We start from the raw sequence: 17,788 nt of genomic DNA on the forward strand, positions 1-17,788 counted from the left end.
CAAGGACAGCCAGGAGCAGGCACCGCGGAGAAGGCATATGCAGCATGCTGGCCAACCCCAGTGTCTTACGCAACGTCCCACGTGCGCGTAGGGCAGAACCCAGGTCCCACCCCCGAGCTCAGTGGGATTTCCATGACTTTGCACCTGGCCACAAATCCCTTTGGAGGCTTTTTGTGCCTGGTCTGGCACTGCACCTCCCAGGGAGAAGCACATTTCTCACCCTCAAGGAGCAGAGAGTCCAACAGGATAGCAAAGATGCATTAACACAAGTTCCGCCTGCAACTGGTTGTTGGAAAGACTGATTGAGAGATATTCTGAGGCTTCGTCTGCAGTCAATGCCGTGATCCATTAGGAACGTCTACCGTTGGCATTGGTGATGGAGTGCTGGCTGTCCAGCCCAGGTCCACAATGGAACAAAAGGGAGGGAAGGTCCCCTTCCCTTTCTCTGCAGGCCTCAGCACCAGTCAGGTCCCCATCCCGTCCTCACTGCCCTCCTGCTTGGTCCTTCCACCCAATCAGTGCTTTGAGCCTCCAGCCCAGCCCCCCTTCCCAGTAGCACCCTCTTGTTCTAAGGCCTCCCACACGCTCAGAAGACCCAGAGCAGGCACGAAAGCCTTTTCCTATGATCACAGCCCCCCAGCATCTCCCCTCCACCCCACCGCTCACTCCCTGGTGCCATTGCCAACCCAAGACACGTACTCTCTTATCCCTCACACGAAGTGCAATGGGAGCCATTTTCCTTAGAGCACCCATCATTTCCTTTTCTCCCAGGTGCATGGCCACCCCCAGGAATGCCCATAAAAGCACTCAGAGAGCAGCTTCCCACCACACTTCCCCTTTGCCCATCTAACACCCACCATGCTCCCATCCATCCAGCCCTGGCTTCCTTCTCAGATTAAATCACTTCCTTCTGAGATGAGAGGGGAAAACCAAGGCACCAAGCATTTTCCTAGAAGCGTGGGGCAGACTGGATGGTATTTCCTGGCCGTTGGCTTCTACCTCACAAGCCAGAGAGAAGCTGGAACCCTTGTCCACAGCACTATGGGAGGGGAGGAAAAAGGGCCTCGGGGGCCCCAGCAGGCATGTGGAGGTCACCCTGGCCTCTGGGCTACCGGGTTCCTGCAGCAGAGTCCTCCTGCCTCCTGCCAGCCACTCCAGCCCCCCAGAGCTTACAAGAGTGCAGTTAATCTCACACAGTTTAAGGACTTATTCAGAGGGGCTCAGTGAATGATGAATGAGGAAAGCATTACCAACGAAGCACCGGGGCTCCACAGAGCTGTTTAAAAATGCATTCTCCCATGTAAATTTCTGCTCCATCAATCCTTATGACATGTCAAACATTGCTATTGTTTCCTGAACAAATTGTACTGCGTGCCCTTCTCTGCAGATTTGTGCATGGGAGCAGAACTGCTTGCCAGCACCGGCCGCCTGCCTCTGTTGCTGGGACCCAGGGCTGCTGTGGAGGCAGCTGGGCCTGCCTTGCTTCAGAGCAGAAGCCCCGTGCAGGGCATTCCTGTGAGTGTGCGTGCATGACGGGAGTGTGGGCGCTGGTGGGGAGTGATTGAGTGCGTGCCTGCCAGCCTGTGGCCTGCAGGGACAGACACCCAGGTGTGTAGGGAGGGGGTGTGGAGGAGACCACAGGGGCTGAGACTGGGCTGGGGACAAGTAGGGGTGCTGCTTGAAGCAGAGAAAGAAAGAGAGAGAGAGAGAGAGTGTGTGTGTGTGTGTGAGAGAGAGAGAGAGAGAGGGGGGGGGTGGAGGTGTGGGAGACCTCTGAGTAGAGTCTACCTGAGCCAGACAGGGAGAGAAAAGGAAAGTTTCTAGGAGAGTGTGCAGGGGGTATAGGATGCAGAAAGTTGTTGGCAGCTGCTTGAGCTGCAGAGAGAGGAAGAGAAAGGGGATGTGTGTGGTGCGTGCGTGTGTTTAAAGAAGTAGGAAGTGTGGAGACACAGGAAGAGAGATGACACGAAGTCACACAAGGCAGGCAACCTGTAAGGTGGGGGATCCTGTTCCAGGGCAAATCAATGGAAAAGATTGAGGGATGATGACTGTTAATTGCAAAGACAGGCCGGGTAAGAAGGGGTTCTCAGGAAGGGGACAAAGAGACAGGAGGGCCTGAGCACTGTTGGAATAGCGGGTCCCCAGAGAGTGAGCATAGGATGTTGCGCTGAGCACCAGAGGGCCGGGAGCTGGGCTGGACATAGAGTTCTGAATGCACAAGATGAAGGGGGACTACATGAGAGGGTGCCGTGGGAAAAGCCTCAGGTGGGTCAGGAAGGGCACCTGCAGCCAGCCAGACTGCCCCATCCCTCCAAGGTGGCCTCAGGTGGGGCCACACAGCTCCCTCCAATCCAGACCCTGAGCCACCTGCACAGACCAAGACCAAGCCTGGGACCGGGTGAGGTCCTTCTTTAAGGGTCTGTGGGAGGCACCTGCTTGGGTATCTGAGGGTCTAGGCTCAGGGGCTGCATCCTGGGAAACCACAGCCAGAGACCCCTGCCACCCTTGCTGGTGGGCATAGCTGGAGTTGCTGGGAGCCCACTCTTTCCAAGCAGAATATAGGGAGCAGCAGCCACCATGGCAAGAAGGGCAAACTGCCTGTGGGGGCCCATCGGTCTTCGACAGGGCTAGGAGGATGACCCTAGTAGGAGCACCCTGGATCCCATGGCCGAGCTCTCAAGCTCAGACTCAGACTTCTCAGGCTCAGACTTCGCTCCCCAAGCCCCACCAAAGGGAGGAGCAAGGGAGGGGAGGTCTTAAGAGCGCACGCCTTGGAGTTACCCATGTTGATTCATGTTCTAGCGCTGTGACTGTTTCACCCTGGCCAAGTCGATTGATCTCTCTGAGTCTCTGTCCCCTCCTTCATCTGTAAAGTGGGGATACTATGGTGCTGGTCCTATAGGGCTGTTGGGAAGATTGAATGAAATAAAGTGCAGGAAATGCTTGGTAAATTTGGTGGCACATAGTTAAGTGCTAAAAATGAAATGTCAGAGGGGCACCCTCTTGCCCCTTCCCCTTGCTACAGCCAGGAGAAAGATTGGCATTGCTGGCTCAGGCCTCGCCAGTCCAAGCATGTAGCCATTCCCCCACCACAGGCTCCTCCAATCACCTTGTATTAACCTTGGAATTTTTCACCCCCGTATGTATTTATTTTTTCCTTTTTGTCAGCAGAAGAAAATTACACTTCTGCCGGCATTGTCCATCACAGAAATAAGCACTTGCAGATGCAATTATAAAGGCCCAAATGATGGAATTAGTTTTGCTGGTAATGCCAGCACTGGGGAGAATCAGAAGAAATGCCTTATAAATCAGGTGCTAGGCAGCAGCCAGTCTTGGCTGCACCCTCTCCCCCACATGCTGACTGCAGGGCAGGGGCTGACCGCAAGGACGCAAGGACGGGTGCTGAGCTCTGAGCGGCCACTGATCTTCACTAGTCTTCCCCTGATGGTTCTGCTGAGGGAGGCTGATGGGGGAGGCAGAGATTTCCTGAGCCCTTCTCCAGGCCTTGGTGCCAGCAGGTGCCCAGCTCTCTCCAGGAGCTACCTGGACTCCTTGGTGCCCAGCCGATGACTGTCCCACAGACTGACATACGCCTGCCCAAAGACAGCTTCTCCAGGATCAATCTGTCTAAGCCAGCAGCCTCAGTGACCTTCAAGTCCACTTTCAGCCTTGTTTTCCTCGTAGTTCTTACCGCTGCCTGGAATTACATTACTTAGTCATTTCTCCCCTTGGTGATCTGTCTCCCCATTCTGACTTTTTTTTTTTTTTTTTTTTTTTTTTGTGAGATGGAGTCCCACTCTGTCACTAGGCTGAAGTGCAGTGGCGCCATCTCTGCTCATTGCAACCTCCACCTCCCGGGTTCAAGCAATTCTCCAGCCTCAGCCTCCCGAGTAGCTGGGATTACAGGCATGTGCCACCATGTCCAGCTAATTTTTGTATTTTTAGTACAGACTGGGTTTCACCATGTTGGCCAGGATGGTCTTGATCTCTTGATCTCAGGTGATCTGCCTGCCTTGGCCTCCCAAAGTGCTGGGATTACAGGCATGAGCCACCGTGCCTGGTCTCCCCATTCTGATTTTAAGTGGCAGTCCAGGTTGTCATGCTTAGGATGTGACTTCAGTGTTGGGCACAGCAGCCAGCACATTGGAAAAGCTCAAAAAATATTACTAGGCCGGACGAGGTGGCTCACGCCTGTAATCCCAGCACTTTGGGAGGCCAAGGCAGGCAGATCTCAAGGTCAGGAGTTCGAGACCAGCATGACCAACAATGGTGAAACCCCGTCTCTACTGAAAATACAAAAATTAGCCGGGCGTGGTGGCGCACGCCTGTAATCCCAGCTACTCAGGAGGCTGAGGCAGGAGAATTGCTTGAACTCGGGAGGCAGAGGTTGCAGTGAGCCAAGATCATGCCATTGGACTCCAGCCTGGGTGACGGAGTGAGACTCCGTCTCAAAAAAATAATTTTCTAAATATGTGACTGAACAAGTGTCTGGTCACTGTTTTCATGAAGGTGCCTTCAGTGGTGTGCCAGGCATCTTCAGCTGCCCCTGCACATCCTCTGTGCCTGTCTCCTTCTGGGTGGGGCGGGAGCAATAGGGAGCCTCGGCAGGAGCCAGGGTGTTGGAGGTGCTCTATAAACCCTGCCTCGCCCCATGCAATCCGGCAACCCCTCTGTCGCTGCTTGCTGCCCACCGTGGTGTCTGATAGGGGTGGGTATCGGCCCCACAGAAGGAAGGTTATACTGGCCCTCCGTGGCTGGCAATGGAAATCACACATTCTACTAAATTGGGCAGAGATGTTGAGCCCTGTATGGGGGGTACTGCACAGGATGCAAAAATGAGTTAGATACAAACTTCTCTCCTTCACAGGGAGGAAAGTGGGGCACACACAGACAGTTTTCAGGAATGGAAGATTCTGCTACGTGTTCCAAGAGAGGGATGACGAGGGGCTCCTGGGTCAAGACCAGTGAATGGTTAGGGACTCTAGGAGAGAGGCATTTGGGATGGGCCCGGGGGGTGGATCAGAGTTTGGAAGGCAGTTACAGAAGGAAAGGATAGAGGAGCCGGCAATGAGAGAATAGTCTGGGGTGGACCAGGGAAGAGGTAGATACAGGAACACTAAGCCCAGCCAGACTGTGGACAGCCTTGACACTAGGGTGTGGGTCTGAAATTAATTCAGCAGATCATAGGGAGCCATTGAAGGATTTTAAGCAGAGAAGGACAATAATTTCAGCTACTGGCTTTGACTTCTTGCCCCTGGGCCTCTTATGAGAGCCTGGACAAGTGGTAAAATGCACTGGTGTGTACCTCTGAGTGCCAGCCCAGAGCCAGTGGGGAGCCATTAGATGGCAACAGAGACACAGAAACACCAGAGGGAGGAGCCTGGAGCACAGCTGAGGTGCTCACCTGGAGCCCTGGTTTGGCGTCTTTTTTTTTTTTTTTTTTTTTTGGCAGGGTCTCACTCTGTCACGCAGGCTGGAGTGCAGTGGTGCAATCTCGGTTCACTGCAACCTCCACTTCCCAGGTTCAAGCAATTCTCCTGCCTCAGCCTCCTGAGTAGCTGGGACTACAGGAAACTGCCACCATGTCTGGCTAATTTTTCTATTTTTAATAGAGATGGGGTTTCACCATGTTGACCAGGCTGGTCTTGAACTCCTGACCTCAAGTGACCCATCTGCCTAGGCCTCCCAAAACAAAGTGCTGGGATTACAAGTGTGAGCCACCATGCCTGGCCTTTGGTTTGGCATTTCTTAGGTACAATATGAAAGTGGCCAGCTGGGCCATCCCCTTCCCCAATCCCTGTCACCATCTGGCTGGCCTGTGAGACCCTGAAAGTTACCCTGCAGGGAGACAGACATGCTCATTCCTAGAACATTGCAGGGAAGGGGGTGTTTGCAGCAGGAAGAGGAAATTTTTTTCTCTATACATAGGCCCTTGGCACTCCTCGAACCCTCCTTCCTAAAATGGGCCCCAAGGGTCACTGTCTGTCTGCCACTTTATTCGTCTGCTGGACTTTCAGTTATCAACCACAAACAATTCTTGCTTGGGAGGAGGTTGTTTAAAAGGTGCCATGACAAGCAGATTGGGGCTGGGATAGACTCAGTCGCCGCCCCTGCCTGGATAGGGCAGGATGGCAGGTGGTAATAACAGTACTTACCTGTGGAGGTCTGGTCAAAATTAAATTCATACATTGATCTGTGTCATGAGAACGTGGGTGCAGTCGTAGTTACAGGTGACAGAGATAGACTTACCTTTCTTGAGCTGCCTTTATGTCCAGGCCCTGTACTAGGCCCTGGGCACATGTGGACCCCATGACCCGACGCTGCCCTCTGGGAGCCACATTCTGGTTGGGGGAGACACGCGTTAACCTTAGCTTCAGTGCCTCAGTGTGATCAGGGCTGGGAATACTGAGTGTGCGCAGGGAGGAGCCCTAACTTTGCCTTGGGGGTCAGGGAGGGCAGAAGGGTGTAAGCCAGGCAGGAGAGGGTGGGGTGCCGTCCAAGCGGAGGGGGCAGAGCCAGGTCCTGGGAGCTGCACGTGGTCCAGTCTGGGTCAGAGATGAGGCTAGACATTCAGGGCCGACAATGTGTGTAGAAGGGGAGGGGTTTTCCTTCAAGCATGGATCTACCGCCTCCTCCCAGGCCCAGGGTCCCTGACAGGCCCTGCTGCAGCCTGGCACTGGCCCCGCACCCATCAAGGCCCAAGGTCAGTGCTGCTGCCCTCACCCTGGCAGGGGCAAGGAGCAGCTTTTCATCTAGTTTGGCTTCCTACATTTGAAAAATGAAAGCTCTCCCTCTCCTCCTCACCCAGGCATACATATTTCACATGGTCATTAGGCGGTGGCACTGAAGGACTCACAAATCTTCCCTGGTCAGCATCGGCAGCCTGGGCGGGCAGTGAGAGGCCCTGGGGACAAGGGTCACTGTGGGAGCCATGGCTGTGCCCAGTCCAACGTGGGCAGGGGAGGCCAAGCCTTGCAGGGGTTGAGGGTGTGAAGCCAGCTCTGCTCTAAGACAGTCCAGTCCTGTCTCCTGGGGCTCATCGCCTAATTTCCCTGGGCCTCAGCTGCTTCAGGCCCCAGGGTGAAGCGGATGAGAGGCAGGCACCTCACATATCCTTCCTGTCCTGACAGTCCAGAGCAATTTTGTGGGATACCCAGATCTGAAGGGCTCATCCCCAGGGCTCAGATGTGACCTTCTCCAGGGGCAGCATGCCCCCCATGACCCAGGCCCCTCCCTCCCTGTACACCCCACTTTCTGCTTCTCAGCTGCCCTCCTCCACCTCCTAGCCTGCTGTCTCTCCTCTACTTCCCTTTCCCTTTTCTTTCTGCCGTTTGCTTCACTTCTGTCCCCTTTCTTCTGAGTCCTGCCTTCTTTGTCTTCACCCCAGTCTCTCTGCCCCTTCCCTATTTCCTCTGCACCACCCCCTTCTTATTCATTTTTCAGGCATTTATGAAGCATCTACTGCATACCAGGTGCCGTCTGTGCCGCGCACTGAGCCCCACAGGTGCCTGCCCTGCCCTTGTCCTTCCCCAAACCCTTTTCCTTTGACAAAGGCAAATGATAAGGGCCAAGGAGGTATGGTTTGGTCACAAAGTGACCTGGAACTGAGGCCTCCACACCACAGTGACCCCTCGCCAAAGGGCTCAATGGCATGGCAGTCAGATCTTCCCGAGACCAAGCTGCAGTTATAACAGTCCAACAAGACCATACATTGATGACCATGATTGTCAGTGGAACCTGGGGGTGGGAAGGGCTCTGGGATTCCTCCCACTCCCCTTCTACTCCGTCCCTGTAAAGTGAGGATGAATCTGGGGTTACTTTGGGCAGTGTGGTGTCCCCTCGCCTGGAATAACCAGGCTCCGTTCCTTCTGAGAACGAGAGCCCCTCTTGGCTCAGAGGCAATCACTGATGGAGGGCAAGGGCATGGCTAGATGGCACAGGATTCAAATCCAGCACTGTTCTTTCTCTAGCTGTGAAGCCTTGAGTGAATGATGTACTGTCTCGATGCCTCAGTTTCCCCATCTGTAAATTGGAGGTGGTGCTAATAATAGTACCTATCCCACAGGGCTGTTGTGAGGGTGAAGGGGTTGTAGGTAGAAGGCGCGCAGGAGCCAGCAGTGACTGCTGCCATCGTGCGGAATGACGCAGGCAGTGGGAGAGGCCCCGTCTGGGAGCCAGTCCTGGGTTGGAGGGTGGTGACATGGCTCAGTGCCTTCCTTTCACTTGTTCAGCACGCACCCCCTGAGAACCTGTGATGAGCTCTGAGCCTGGCTGGGGTGGTAGCAGGGACAGAGGTCTGCATAGTCTATAGGAGCATAAGCTGTGGGGATATTGAATGGAAATCCAACACAAGAGGCAGTCCTATAAAAGCTGGCAGCTCAGAGCCCCCAGAAATGGCATCTTTCTGTATAGCCAAGTTTTCTGGATAACTAAGATCTTAACCCTTTGGGTATAAACTTTTTTTCATTTCATTCATTTGGGATAGAAATATATTTTTCACTTATCTGCCTTCCTGAACTGAATATACTAAACACAAATTAGCTTTTCCTTGAAAATTCAGGCTTATCATAAAGAACATAGAATTTACTAGATTTCATAGACTCCAGGAACTTTAAAAGGAACCTCAAAAAATATTGAGCGCTAAGGGATCAAAATATATTTTTAGCCGTGAGGGCTTTATCCACTTACAATCTTATAGAGATACCTTAAATATAAAACAGATGCAAGTGGACCCCAAAGTCAGTCTGAGGCCCTTCCCTATGGGCATCTCGTGGCAGGCAGCAGTTTGCCCAGCTCTAGGGCAGCGGTCTGGGAAAAGAGCAGAGGTCACATCTAGAACAGCGCCTTGCATGGATTATGTGTTTCATAAGTAAACTATTGAATGAATGAATGAATGATGTCATTTAGCCTGCACTGTGGATTAGAACCATGCCAGGGACAATATAGAAGCCAATGTTCCAAGCCACAAAAGCCAAACCCCCACTAAAACTTCAGGTCAGGGGACATGGAGGAGGGCCTCACTGGGGTGGCCACAGAGAAGGAACACCCAGTGGGAGTGGAGAGGCCAGTTTCTTTTCCACTCTGCATCTGACCTTCTCCTAACCCAGACTGGCAGCAGGCTTTCACCAGGCCTCACTGTGGTCTGGGCCTCAGAAAATTCAACCTGGGCCAAAGGAGACGTGTGAGAGGAACATGGGTTTCCTGTAGACCTGAAGCCTCAGCTGGGCCTGGCAGTAATGACTTCTTGTTCTCACTGTTGCAGGCAACAGACAATGATGCAGGCACCTTTGGGGAAGTCAACTACTTCTTCAGTGATGACCCTGACAGGTGAGACTCTGCCCACAGCCCCTCAGGCCCCTCCGCAGGGGTCCTTGGCCCTCCCCAGACTCATGAGATCTGGGAACTTTTCAGTGCCCAGGGAGGGAGGTGCTGGGTCCTGTGGCTAGAGCACTGGACTGGAAGTTGGAACCCATGGGCACTGTGGCTGGTTTGACCCTGATTGTGGCACAGCCTTGATCAAGTCTCCTCAACTCTCTGGGGCACAGCTTGTCTGACCCTCAAAAGATAGCCTTTAGCTTTAAGAATGGATCCATTGTGTCTCTGAGAAGCTTTGAAGTACTAGCGACAGCACACCACCACTACAGCCAGCCGCAGCTACTACATGTCAGGCTCATCATGGCCAAGGGCTTCACAGGCATTGTCTCATGTCATCCTCTCAGTGAAATGACAGAGGAACTCAGTGCTAGGCACTTTTATCATCCCCACTTTACAGATGAGGAAAGTGCAACTCCGAGAGGCTAAGTCACTTGTCCAAAGTCACACAGCATTAAGTGCCATGGTCAGGCTTCTGCATGTGACCTTCACCACTAGGCTACACAGCCTGCCCCAGGAGGGCTCTCAACATGCAGCAGCCTGTAGGAGGGTTACTCGCCTCCCTGCCTGACACATGCCAGCCTTGCCGCATCACCCCTCATGGTAAATTGGTCTGGGCTTGATTTGGGGACATCTCTTTCCCTTGTCTTCAGTTAATCCAAGCCAAAGGCAGCCCTCTAACTTTTTTTTTTTTTTAAACAGAGTCTCGCTCTGTTGCCCAGGCTGTAGTGCAATGGTGCAATCTCAGCTCAAACTGCAACCTCCGCCTCCTAGGTTCAAGCAATTCTCCTGCCTCAGCCTCCTGAGTAGCTGGGATTACAAGCACCCACCACCACGCCTGGCTAATTTTTGTATTTTTAGTAGAGATGGGGTTTCACCATGTTGGCCAGGCTGGTCTCAAACTCCTGACCTCAGGTGATCCACCCACCTTAGCCTCCCAAGTGCTGGGATTACAGGCATGAGCCACTGCGCCTGGCGCCCTCTCACTTTTAACATGCTTGAAGGCCACGTGTCTGATGCACTGGGAAGCCCAGTGGAATGAGTGAGGCAGTGGGTGTCAGCTTGAATGGCTGGCCCCGACTATCTGTGGGAAGGATCAAGAAAAGATGGAGAAGGAGCTGGATGCAGTGGCTCATGCCTGTAATCCCAGCACTTTGGGAGGCTGAGGAGGGTGGATCACCTGAGGTCAGGAGTTCAAGACCAGCCTGGCCAACATGGTGAAAACCCATCTCTACTAAAAATACAAAAATTAGCCAGGCATGGTGGCAGGTGCCTGTAGTCCCAGCTACTTGGGAGGCTGAGGCAGGAGATTGGTTTGAACCTGGGAGGCAGAGGTTGCAATGAGCTGAGATTGCGCCACTGCGTTCCAGCCTGGGCGACACAGTGAAACCCTATCTCAAAAAAGAAGAGACAGGGAGATTGTTAGGGGCATCTGGCCATTCTCTGTCACTCAGTTATGGGGGCCTCAAATGGGAGGAAGGCACCAGCATGGCTGAATGCACAGGGAGCCCTTTCCCCAGGGGACCCGTGTTCACTTGGCCTTATCCTGGTCATCTTGGATGGTCTCACTTCTTCCCATCTTCTGGGCCTGAGACTTTCCTCACTCTGAGCCAGACCCTTCCAGGCTTGGTGGCTGGCAGCTGTGGTCAGAGCACACAGATGTCAACTGACAGCTCAGATGAGGCTCCTGAGGGGACATTTAGATGAGGTAGTTGGAGGGGTTGTCTTGCCGGACCTTTCTGCTACCTGGGAGATGTCTACCAGCCTCCCACTCAAGGCTCATTTCCTCAAAGTCAAGGGGCAGCTCCCAAAAGAGGACCAACCACCCTGCCCTTCACCAGCTGCTTTCTGCCCATTCCTAGCATTCTGGTGTGAAACGATCTGGGATGGCACACGTTTTTACCCTCACAGTTCTCCAGCATCTAAATATCTGCCGTAGGTAGGAACTCCTGTTCACAGCAGGAGGGTTGTTCTGCCTGGGTTTCCTCCTTGCTTAAATCAGGCGACTCCTCCTGCCCACCTCATGTGATCCTGATCCCCGCCGCCCGCCCACCCCCTTTAGAAACAGCAGCTCTTCTCAGGGCAAGTGAAAGGGAAGGCAGAGTTCAGACTTCATTTATTTCTGTTTGTCACTCTGGGCAAGGACAGGCTGGGAAATGCCGGCCCCATCCACAAGCGTGTTTTAAACCATCGTGTTCCTCCCCTCCATCCTCCTGGCCTGGCACAGGTTCTCGCTGGACAAGGACACAGGACTCATCATGCTGACTGCCAGGCTGGACTATGAGCTCATCCAGCGCTTCACCCTGACGATCATTGCCCGGGATGGGGGCGGCGAGGAGACCACAGGCCGGGTCAGGATCAATGTGTTGGATGTCAACGACAACGTGCCCACCTTCCAGAAGGATGCCTATGTGGGTGCTCTACGGGAGAATGAGCCTTCTGTCACACAGCTGGTGCGGCTCCGGGTAAGGTGCCAGGAAGCCCTGCACTCCTGCCATTCATCTTACCCTTCCCCCGTACTTGCTTGCTTGCTTCTTTTTTGTTTTTTGTTTTTATGAGACAGGGTCTCACTCTTTCACCCAGGCTGGAGTGCAGTGGTACAATCAGAGTTCATTGCAGCCCCAAACTCCTGGGCTCAAGCAATCCTCCTGTCTCTGCCTCCTTAGCAGCTGGGACTACAGGCTTGAGCCACCGTGCCTAGCCTGTGCTTTCTTCTTGACCAACCCCCTAGGGAACCCACTGCAAGAGGGGCTGACCTTCCATCCACAAAGAATACTGCACAAATTTGAGAGTCAAATTCTTGGTCTGTGTTGGGCCTTCTCTGAGCAATACCTCATATCCTTGGTACCAAGTGGGGCTTTATACACAGTGTCTGTCTCAGCTTAAATATTAGGTCAGAATTTAGCAAAAGATCCCACCCCCCGACCCATCCGCCGCCATCTCCCTTAGCAAGGGCATTGAGTGGGGAGCAGTTCCTTGTGTCAGGACCCCCTCCAAGCCCTTTAATGACTGACTAGAATCAGGAAGTGCTGCAGCTGGAAGGAGCCGCAGAGACCATGGAGTGCAACCCCATTTTACAGAGGGGGAACCCAGAGGGGAGAGGCTTGCCCACGAAGACATAGTTAGTAGGTTAGCAGAGCCAGGTCTAGTCCTGGAATGCTATTCTCCAAGTGCTTCCTGCAGCAAGTCCCCCACTAGGCTTCAGTGACCTTTAACCAGAGACTTTTAAATGTCTCCCCTTCCCCATGCTGCCTACCCCAAGGGATGGGACCCAGAGCCTCCATTTGGAAGTTGTTTCTGAAGCAGGCAGGGATGAAGGCGAGGCTGGAAGGGTGAACACTGGGGATACCGAGAAGAACAGACCATGTGCCCGCCCAGCCTGGCCATGGCCCCCCATACAACCCTGTCCTGCCCTGCCCTCCCTGCTCAGCTCCAGGTGTACCCCGAGTGGTGGGGACCACTGGAGGCTCTAGAGTGAGCGACGACCTGGAAAGAAGCTTATTAATTCAGCGCCCAGAGAAGACAGTCAAGGGGAAGAGGGATCCCTGGCCCCACTCCAGGTGCCTTCTTTCCTCCTTGCTTTCATGCAACATGCATGGATTAGACACCCACTGTGGCCAAACACTGGGTTGGCCTGTAGGTATGCAGCAGCAAGCAAGAAACAAGGTTCCTGCTCACATGAAGCTGACAGTCTAAGCGAGGGAGGCAGAAATTAGATAAGAAATTACCACTGGGTATAAGGGGACCAATGGGGTATGCAACCCTAGGGCCCTAACTGGCTCCAGGAGTCAGGGAGGGCATCTGCAGGTGAGGGTGTTCCAGCTGGGGTTGGGGGTGGGAGGTCATTCTGTCTCAGCCTCTGGGAAGGCCAGGCCTCTGCATTATTCCTGGGCCTCCCACCTGCCCTCTAGATTCCCCAGGCTGCCTCCACACCCAGCACATGGAGGGGAGCAGGGCGTCTGCTGGGAGCCAGAGTGCGACCTCCAGTTGAAGCACAAGGGGTGCCTCCTGGGGTCCTCGGCCAGGACACGACCCAGGGCTGGATCACCCAAAAAAGGAGCTGTGAGCAGGGCCAGTCTTCCCCTCCCTCCCAGCTGCCCACCTCTTCTGGCCCCCAGCCTCCTGCAGGCTCAGGGCCCTTGTCTGCCCTCTTCCTTCCAGGCGACAGACGAAGACTCCCCTCCCAACAACCTGATCACCTACAGCATTGTCAGCGCATCTGCCTTTGGCAGCTACTTCGACATCAGCCTGTACGAGGGCTATGGAGGTAGGTGTGGGGCAGAACTCGGGGCCCAGCCAGGAGGAGGGCTGGGGGGCTCTCTGCACTCACACCTCCCTTGTGGGGGTGGGGCGGGCACCCTTTGTCTCCCCGACACTCTGGGCTACTCAGGAAGCTGCCCCAAGCACCTGGGGCTGGAGCAGGATGTGGCCTGAGTCTCCCTTCCGTAGGGTCAACATCTGTGTCTCTCATCAGCAGGATCTCTCTCTGGTTCTTAGGCCATGGCCAGCTCTGCAATCGAGCCAGAAGTGTGATGTTAACAGAATCGCTGGGGTTCTTTGTTTCTTACCAAGGCTGCAGGCAGGTCCGTGGGATGGAAGCTCGTTAGCCAAGCCTCCCTACTCTTTGGGCAGCCCTGTGGGGCCAGGCACTCTGCACCATGCCCTGCTGCCTGCTGTGGGTCCCCATCCTTAGAGCCCTGGTAGGAAATAGCAGCAACCTCAAGTTCCAAGATCCCAAGAGAGACTATTTTGTTTTTCAGATGAATCAGCTAAGGCCCAGAGACAGGGAGCAACTTGCCTGAGCCCACCCTGCAAAGCTGCTGAGCTTGGCACCAAGTCCCTGTGTGGTCTGGCCCTTGGTTGCCTTGCGAGCCTCAGCTCTCAGCAGCCCTTGCCCCACCAGAGTCCAGCCTCTTTGAACACTTTGACACTGTCTTGCCTTACTGGTGTTCACCCCCATGTCTTTGCAGAGTGTGTTCCTTCTGCCAGGAAAGCCCTTCCTCCTTGCCCCTTGGTCCCGCCTCCCTTTGGCTGTCCAGCATGTAGCCCCTGGCTACCCTTTTTTTTCTTTGGTATAAAATAACTTTTATTTACATAATTTGATATATATATAACTGCTTTCTTTAGAACAAGAAAATTTATAAATGACATGATATTGCTTTTTCTGTCAAAGACTTCTTCAAACAAGATAGTATACACGGTCACTTTCAAATAATATGATGATAAACAGTGGATATTAATATTTTTGTCATGCCTCAACCATTTACCAACAATTAGGCGTTCAAAACCCCTGGCTAGCTTTAAGGGCTCATTTGACACCTCCTCCTCTGGGAAGCTTCTCTGATTCCTGGAGCCTGGGTTAGGTGCCCCCAGGGCAGAAGGGATCGATGTGCATTGAATGACTCTGGGTCCAGTGCTCATTCCTCCCACTGCCTCACAGTTAGTTCAGTTCGGAGAAATGCCACTGTAGAAATTGCAGTTCTGACCAGCGCGCTGGCTCACATCTGTAATCCCAGCACTTTGGGATGCCGAGGCCGGCGGATCAATTGAGGTCAGGAGTTCGAGACCAGCCTGGCCAACATGGTGAAACCCTGTCTCTACTAAAAATACAAAAATTGGCCAGGCATGGTGGTGTGCACCTGTAATCCCAGATACTCGGGAGGCTGAGGCAGGAGAATCACTTAAACCTGGGAGGTGGAGGTTGCAGTAAGCTCAGGTTGCACCACTGCACTCCAGCCTGGTGATAGAGCGAGACTCCGTCTCAAAAAAAAAAAAAAAAAGAAAAGAAATTGCATTCTCTATGAAATCTACATCCCTCTGTCTTTCTTTTTCTTTTTTTTTTTGAGACAGTTTTACTCTGTCGCCCAGGCTGGAGTGCCGTGGCTCGATCTCGGCTCATTGCAACCTCCACCTTCTGGGTTCATACGATTCTCCAGCCTCAGCCTCCCGAGTAGCTGTGATTACAGTCGTGCCACCACGCCCAGCTAATTTTTGTATTTTTAGTAGAGATGGGGTTTTGCTAATGTTGGCCAGGCTGGTCTTGAACTCCTGACCTCAAGCCATCCTCCCGCCTCAGCCTCCCAAAGTGCTGGGATTACAGGTGTGAGCCACCCGTGCCTGGCCCATCCCTCTTTCAAAAACTTAAAAGTTCTGTGCTTCTGCCTGCCCCATACCTCACCCTCCTCTAAACTAGAAGAATCCCCCTTAGATTTTATATTACTAAAGCAATAATCTTGTTTCCCTTTTCCAAATAGAAAGTTGTAATTTAATATTGTTGTAATGCCTTCTAAGACCTCCCATGCCCCCCACTCCCAAGCCAATATGCCTTCCCTCCCCAATTGAGAATCAATGGCTTAGCACAAACAAGTACTAATGGAGAGATTTCAGGCATGTGCAGTGGTAGGGATATTTCAGGGCACAGGCATCTATCTTAGCTCCCTGCAAATCCTGCCTCTCACCCTCGGTCTGCCTTTGGCATTAGGGTTCTTCGCCCACCTCTAAACAGAGTTCTGTTGAAGGTAAGGTCTGCAGCACCTAACCCCGAGTACCTCCCCATGGGGTCTAAACAGTGTCCAGAGTAGGTGACTGGATGGGGATGAAGATCCCATAGCATAAAGTGGGGAGGAAATGGAGGGAAGAGAAGAGAGAGAGAGAGACACCAGGGGCAGTAGCTCACGCCTGTAATCCTAGCACTTGGGGAGGCCGAGCCTGGAGGATTGCTTGAAGCAGAAGTTCGAGACCAGCCTAGGCAACACAGCCAGACTCTGCTTCTACAAAGAAATTTTTTTTAATAAAAATAAATAAAGGAGAAGGGAGGGAAGGAGATTAGAGAAATAGGGCTCGAGGAGACCGAGGAGGGTCCTGCCTTCTGCACCCCACTGCCTGGTCCTCCCTGGCATCCCCAGTGCTGGGCAACAACTGGGGAACTCTGCGCTTACCTGGAGAAAGGAGTAGTGACAGGGAGGGCTAGAGGGCCCAAGGCATGACCCTGTCCTTCGAGCAGCTTCCAGACTGATGGGGGAAAATCCATAAATTGCCAGATGAGTGAGTGAGACAGACAGACAGACAGGGAGACAAGCAGGCAGGAGCACCTACTAAAAAAGAGCCTGGGTTCTGGATTCAGCCAAACCTGGGCTCATCTCCCCACTCTATTAAGTTGAGAGCTGTGTGACCTTGGGCAAGTTACTGAACATCTCTGAGCTTGGTTTCTTCATCTGTAAAAGTGGGGCTCACATTACCACCAAACCAGCTATCACCTGGTGGGCTCAGCACAGGGTCTGGCACATTTCAGGCCGTCAGGGAACCTCAGTAGAGGTAGTGAGGCTCCAGGTGTTCAGAAAACAAGCCAGAGCTGGCCCGGGCCATGCCAGCCATACCTTCTCTGCCCAAAGGGGACCCCTGGCTGGACGGGCATCTTAAGTCTGCTTACAGAGGGATCTGGCCTGTTCCTGTCATTGCAGTGATCAGCGTCAGTCGCCCCCTGGATTATGAACAGATATCCAATGGGCTGATTTATCTGACGGTCATGGCCAAGGATGCTGGCAACCCCCCTCTCAACAGCACCGTCCCTGTCACCATTGAGGTGTTTGTAAGTACCCAGGGCCACTGGCCTTGCCCTTCCAGTGTAAGGGGTGGTGAGTGCTTCCTGTGAACCCAGTAGTGTGGGACTGTGGCCCCCATGTCCTTGGCTGTCCCTGCACCTTGGGGAGTTACCCAGCCATCTGTCCCAAAGCCTGTCCCTAGCAAGCCTCTCCACTGCTGCAACAACTTCACTGCCTCCCCGCTTGGCCAGGGAAGGCCCAGGGCCCTGGTACTCACGAAGAGACACGTTGTCTGCTCTGACTTCATTGGGAGCCTCAGGACACCCTCAGAGGGGAGCAGGAGCTGGGAGTCAAGTGAGGAGGAAATGTCCTGGGCTTCCTTCATTTATGGCTGCATTCCGTGAAGAACAGAAGAATGACCGGAAGGTCATCTTCTCCCTTCTCTCTCTCTCTATCCTGCTCTTCCTTTTTTTCTTGCCTTTTCCACTCCTCTGAAGATCTAAAGCGGTCTGAAACCAAGCCACAGTTTCTCCGACATGAATATCAAGCACACCTTAGTGCTTTCTGTGTCTGAAATTATCAGTTGCTGAATCCATCTCCACGCTGGTTCATTTGCCCCATGCCACACGGGGATGCAGAGTGTGGTATGACAGCAGGACCAACAGGCCCCTCCGCATGGAGACCTCCCCACACACACCTGTGCACACACCGCCTGCCCCCCTCCCCATCTGTGGGAGACAGCGAACGCGTGTTGATGGAAGAGTTAGTGCATTATCGGCTCCGGGAGAATTAGATCAGATTGTCAGGTTCGGAGATGCGCTATGATTTCACATAAGCTCAGGAAAATCTCACCCTGGAGCAGACATGCTGGAGAG

General features: G+C 53.4%; 1 protein-coding gene across 1 annotated transcript in view; it reads left to right on the forward strand.

Annotated features, from left to right (window-relative positions):
• Positions 1–17,788, forward strand: part of CDH23 (cadherin related 23) — a 419,760-nt gene that overhangs the window by 270,451 nt on the left and 131,521 nt on the right. The window contains exons 14-17 of the mRNA XM_055274603.1: positions 9,263–9,327; positions 11,600–11,837; positions 13,534–13,639; positions 16,833–16,960. Of these exons, the coding sequence (XP_055130578.1) occupies positions 9,263–9,327; positions 11,600–11,837; positions 13,534–13,639; positions 16,833–16,960 (537 nt within the window). The remainder of the gene's footprint in view (positions 1–9,262; positions 9,328–11,599; positions 11,838–13,533; positions 13,640–16,832; positions 16,961–17,788) is intronic.

This window comes from Symphalangus syndactylus, chromosome 4, assembly GCF_028878055.3.
Source record: "Symphalangus syndactylus isolate Jambi chromosome 4, NHGRI_mSymSyn1-v2.1_pri, whole genome shotgun sequence".
NCBI classification, from domain to species: Eukaryota; Metazoa; Chordata; class Mammalia; order Primates; family Hylobatidae; genus Symphalangus; species Symphalangus syndactylus.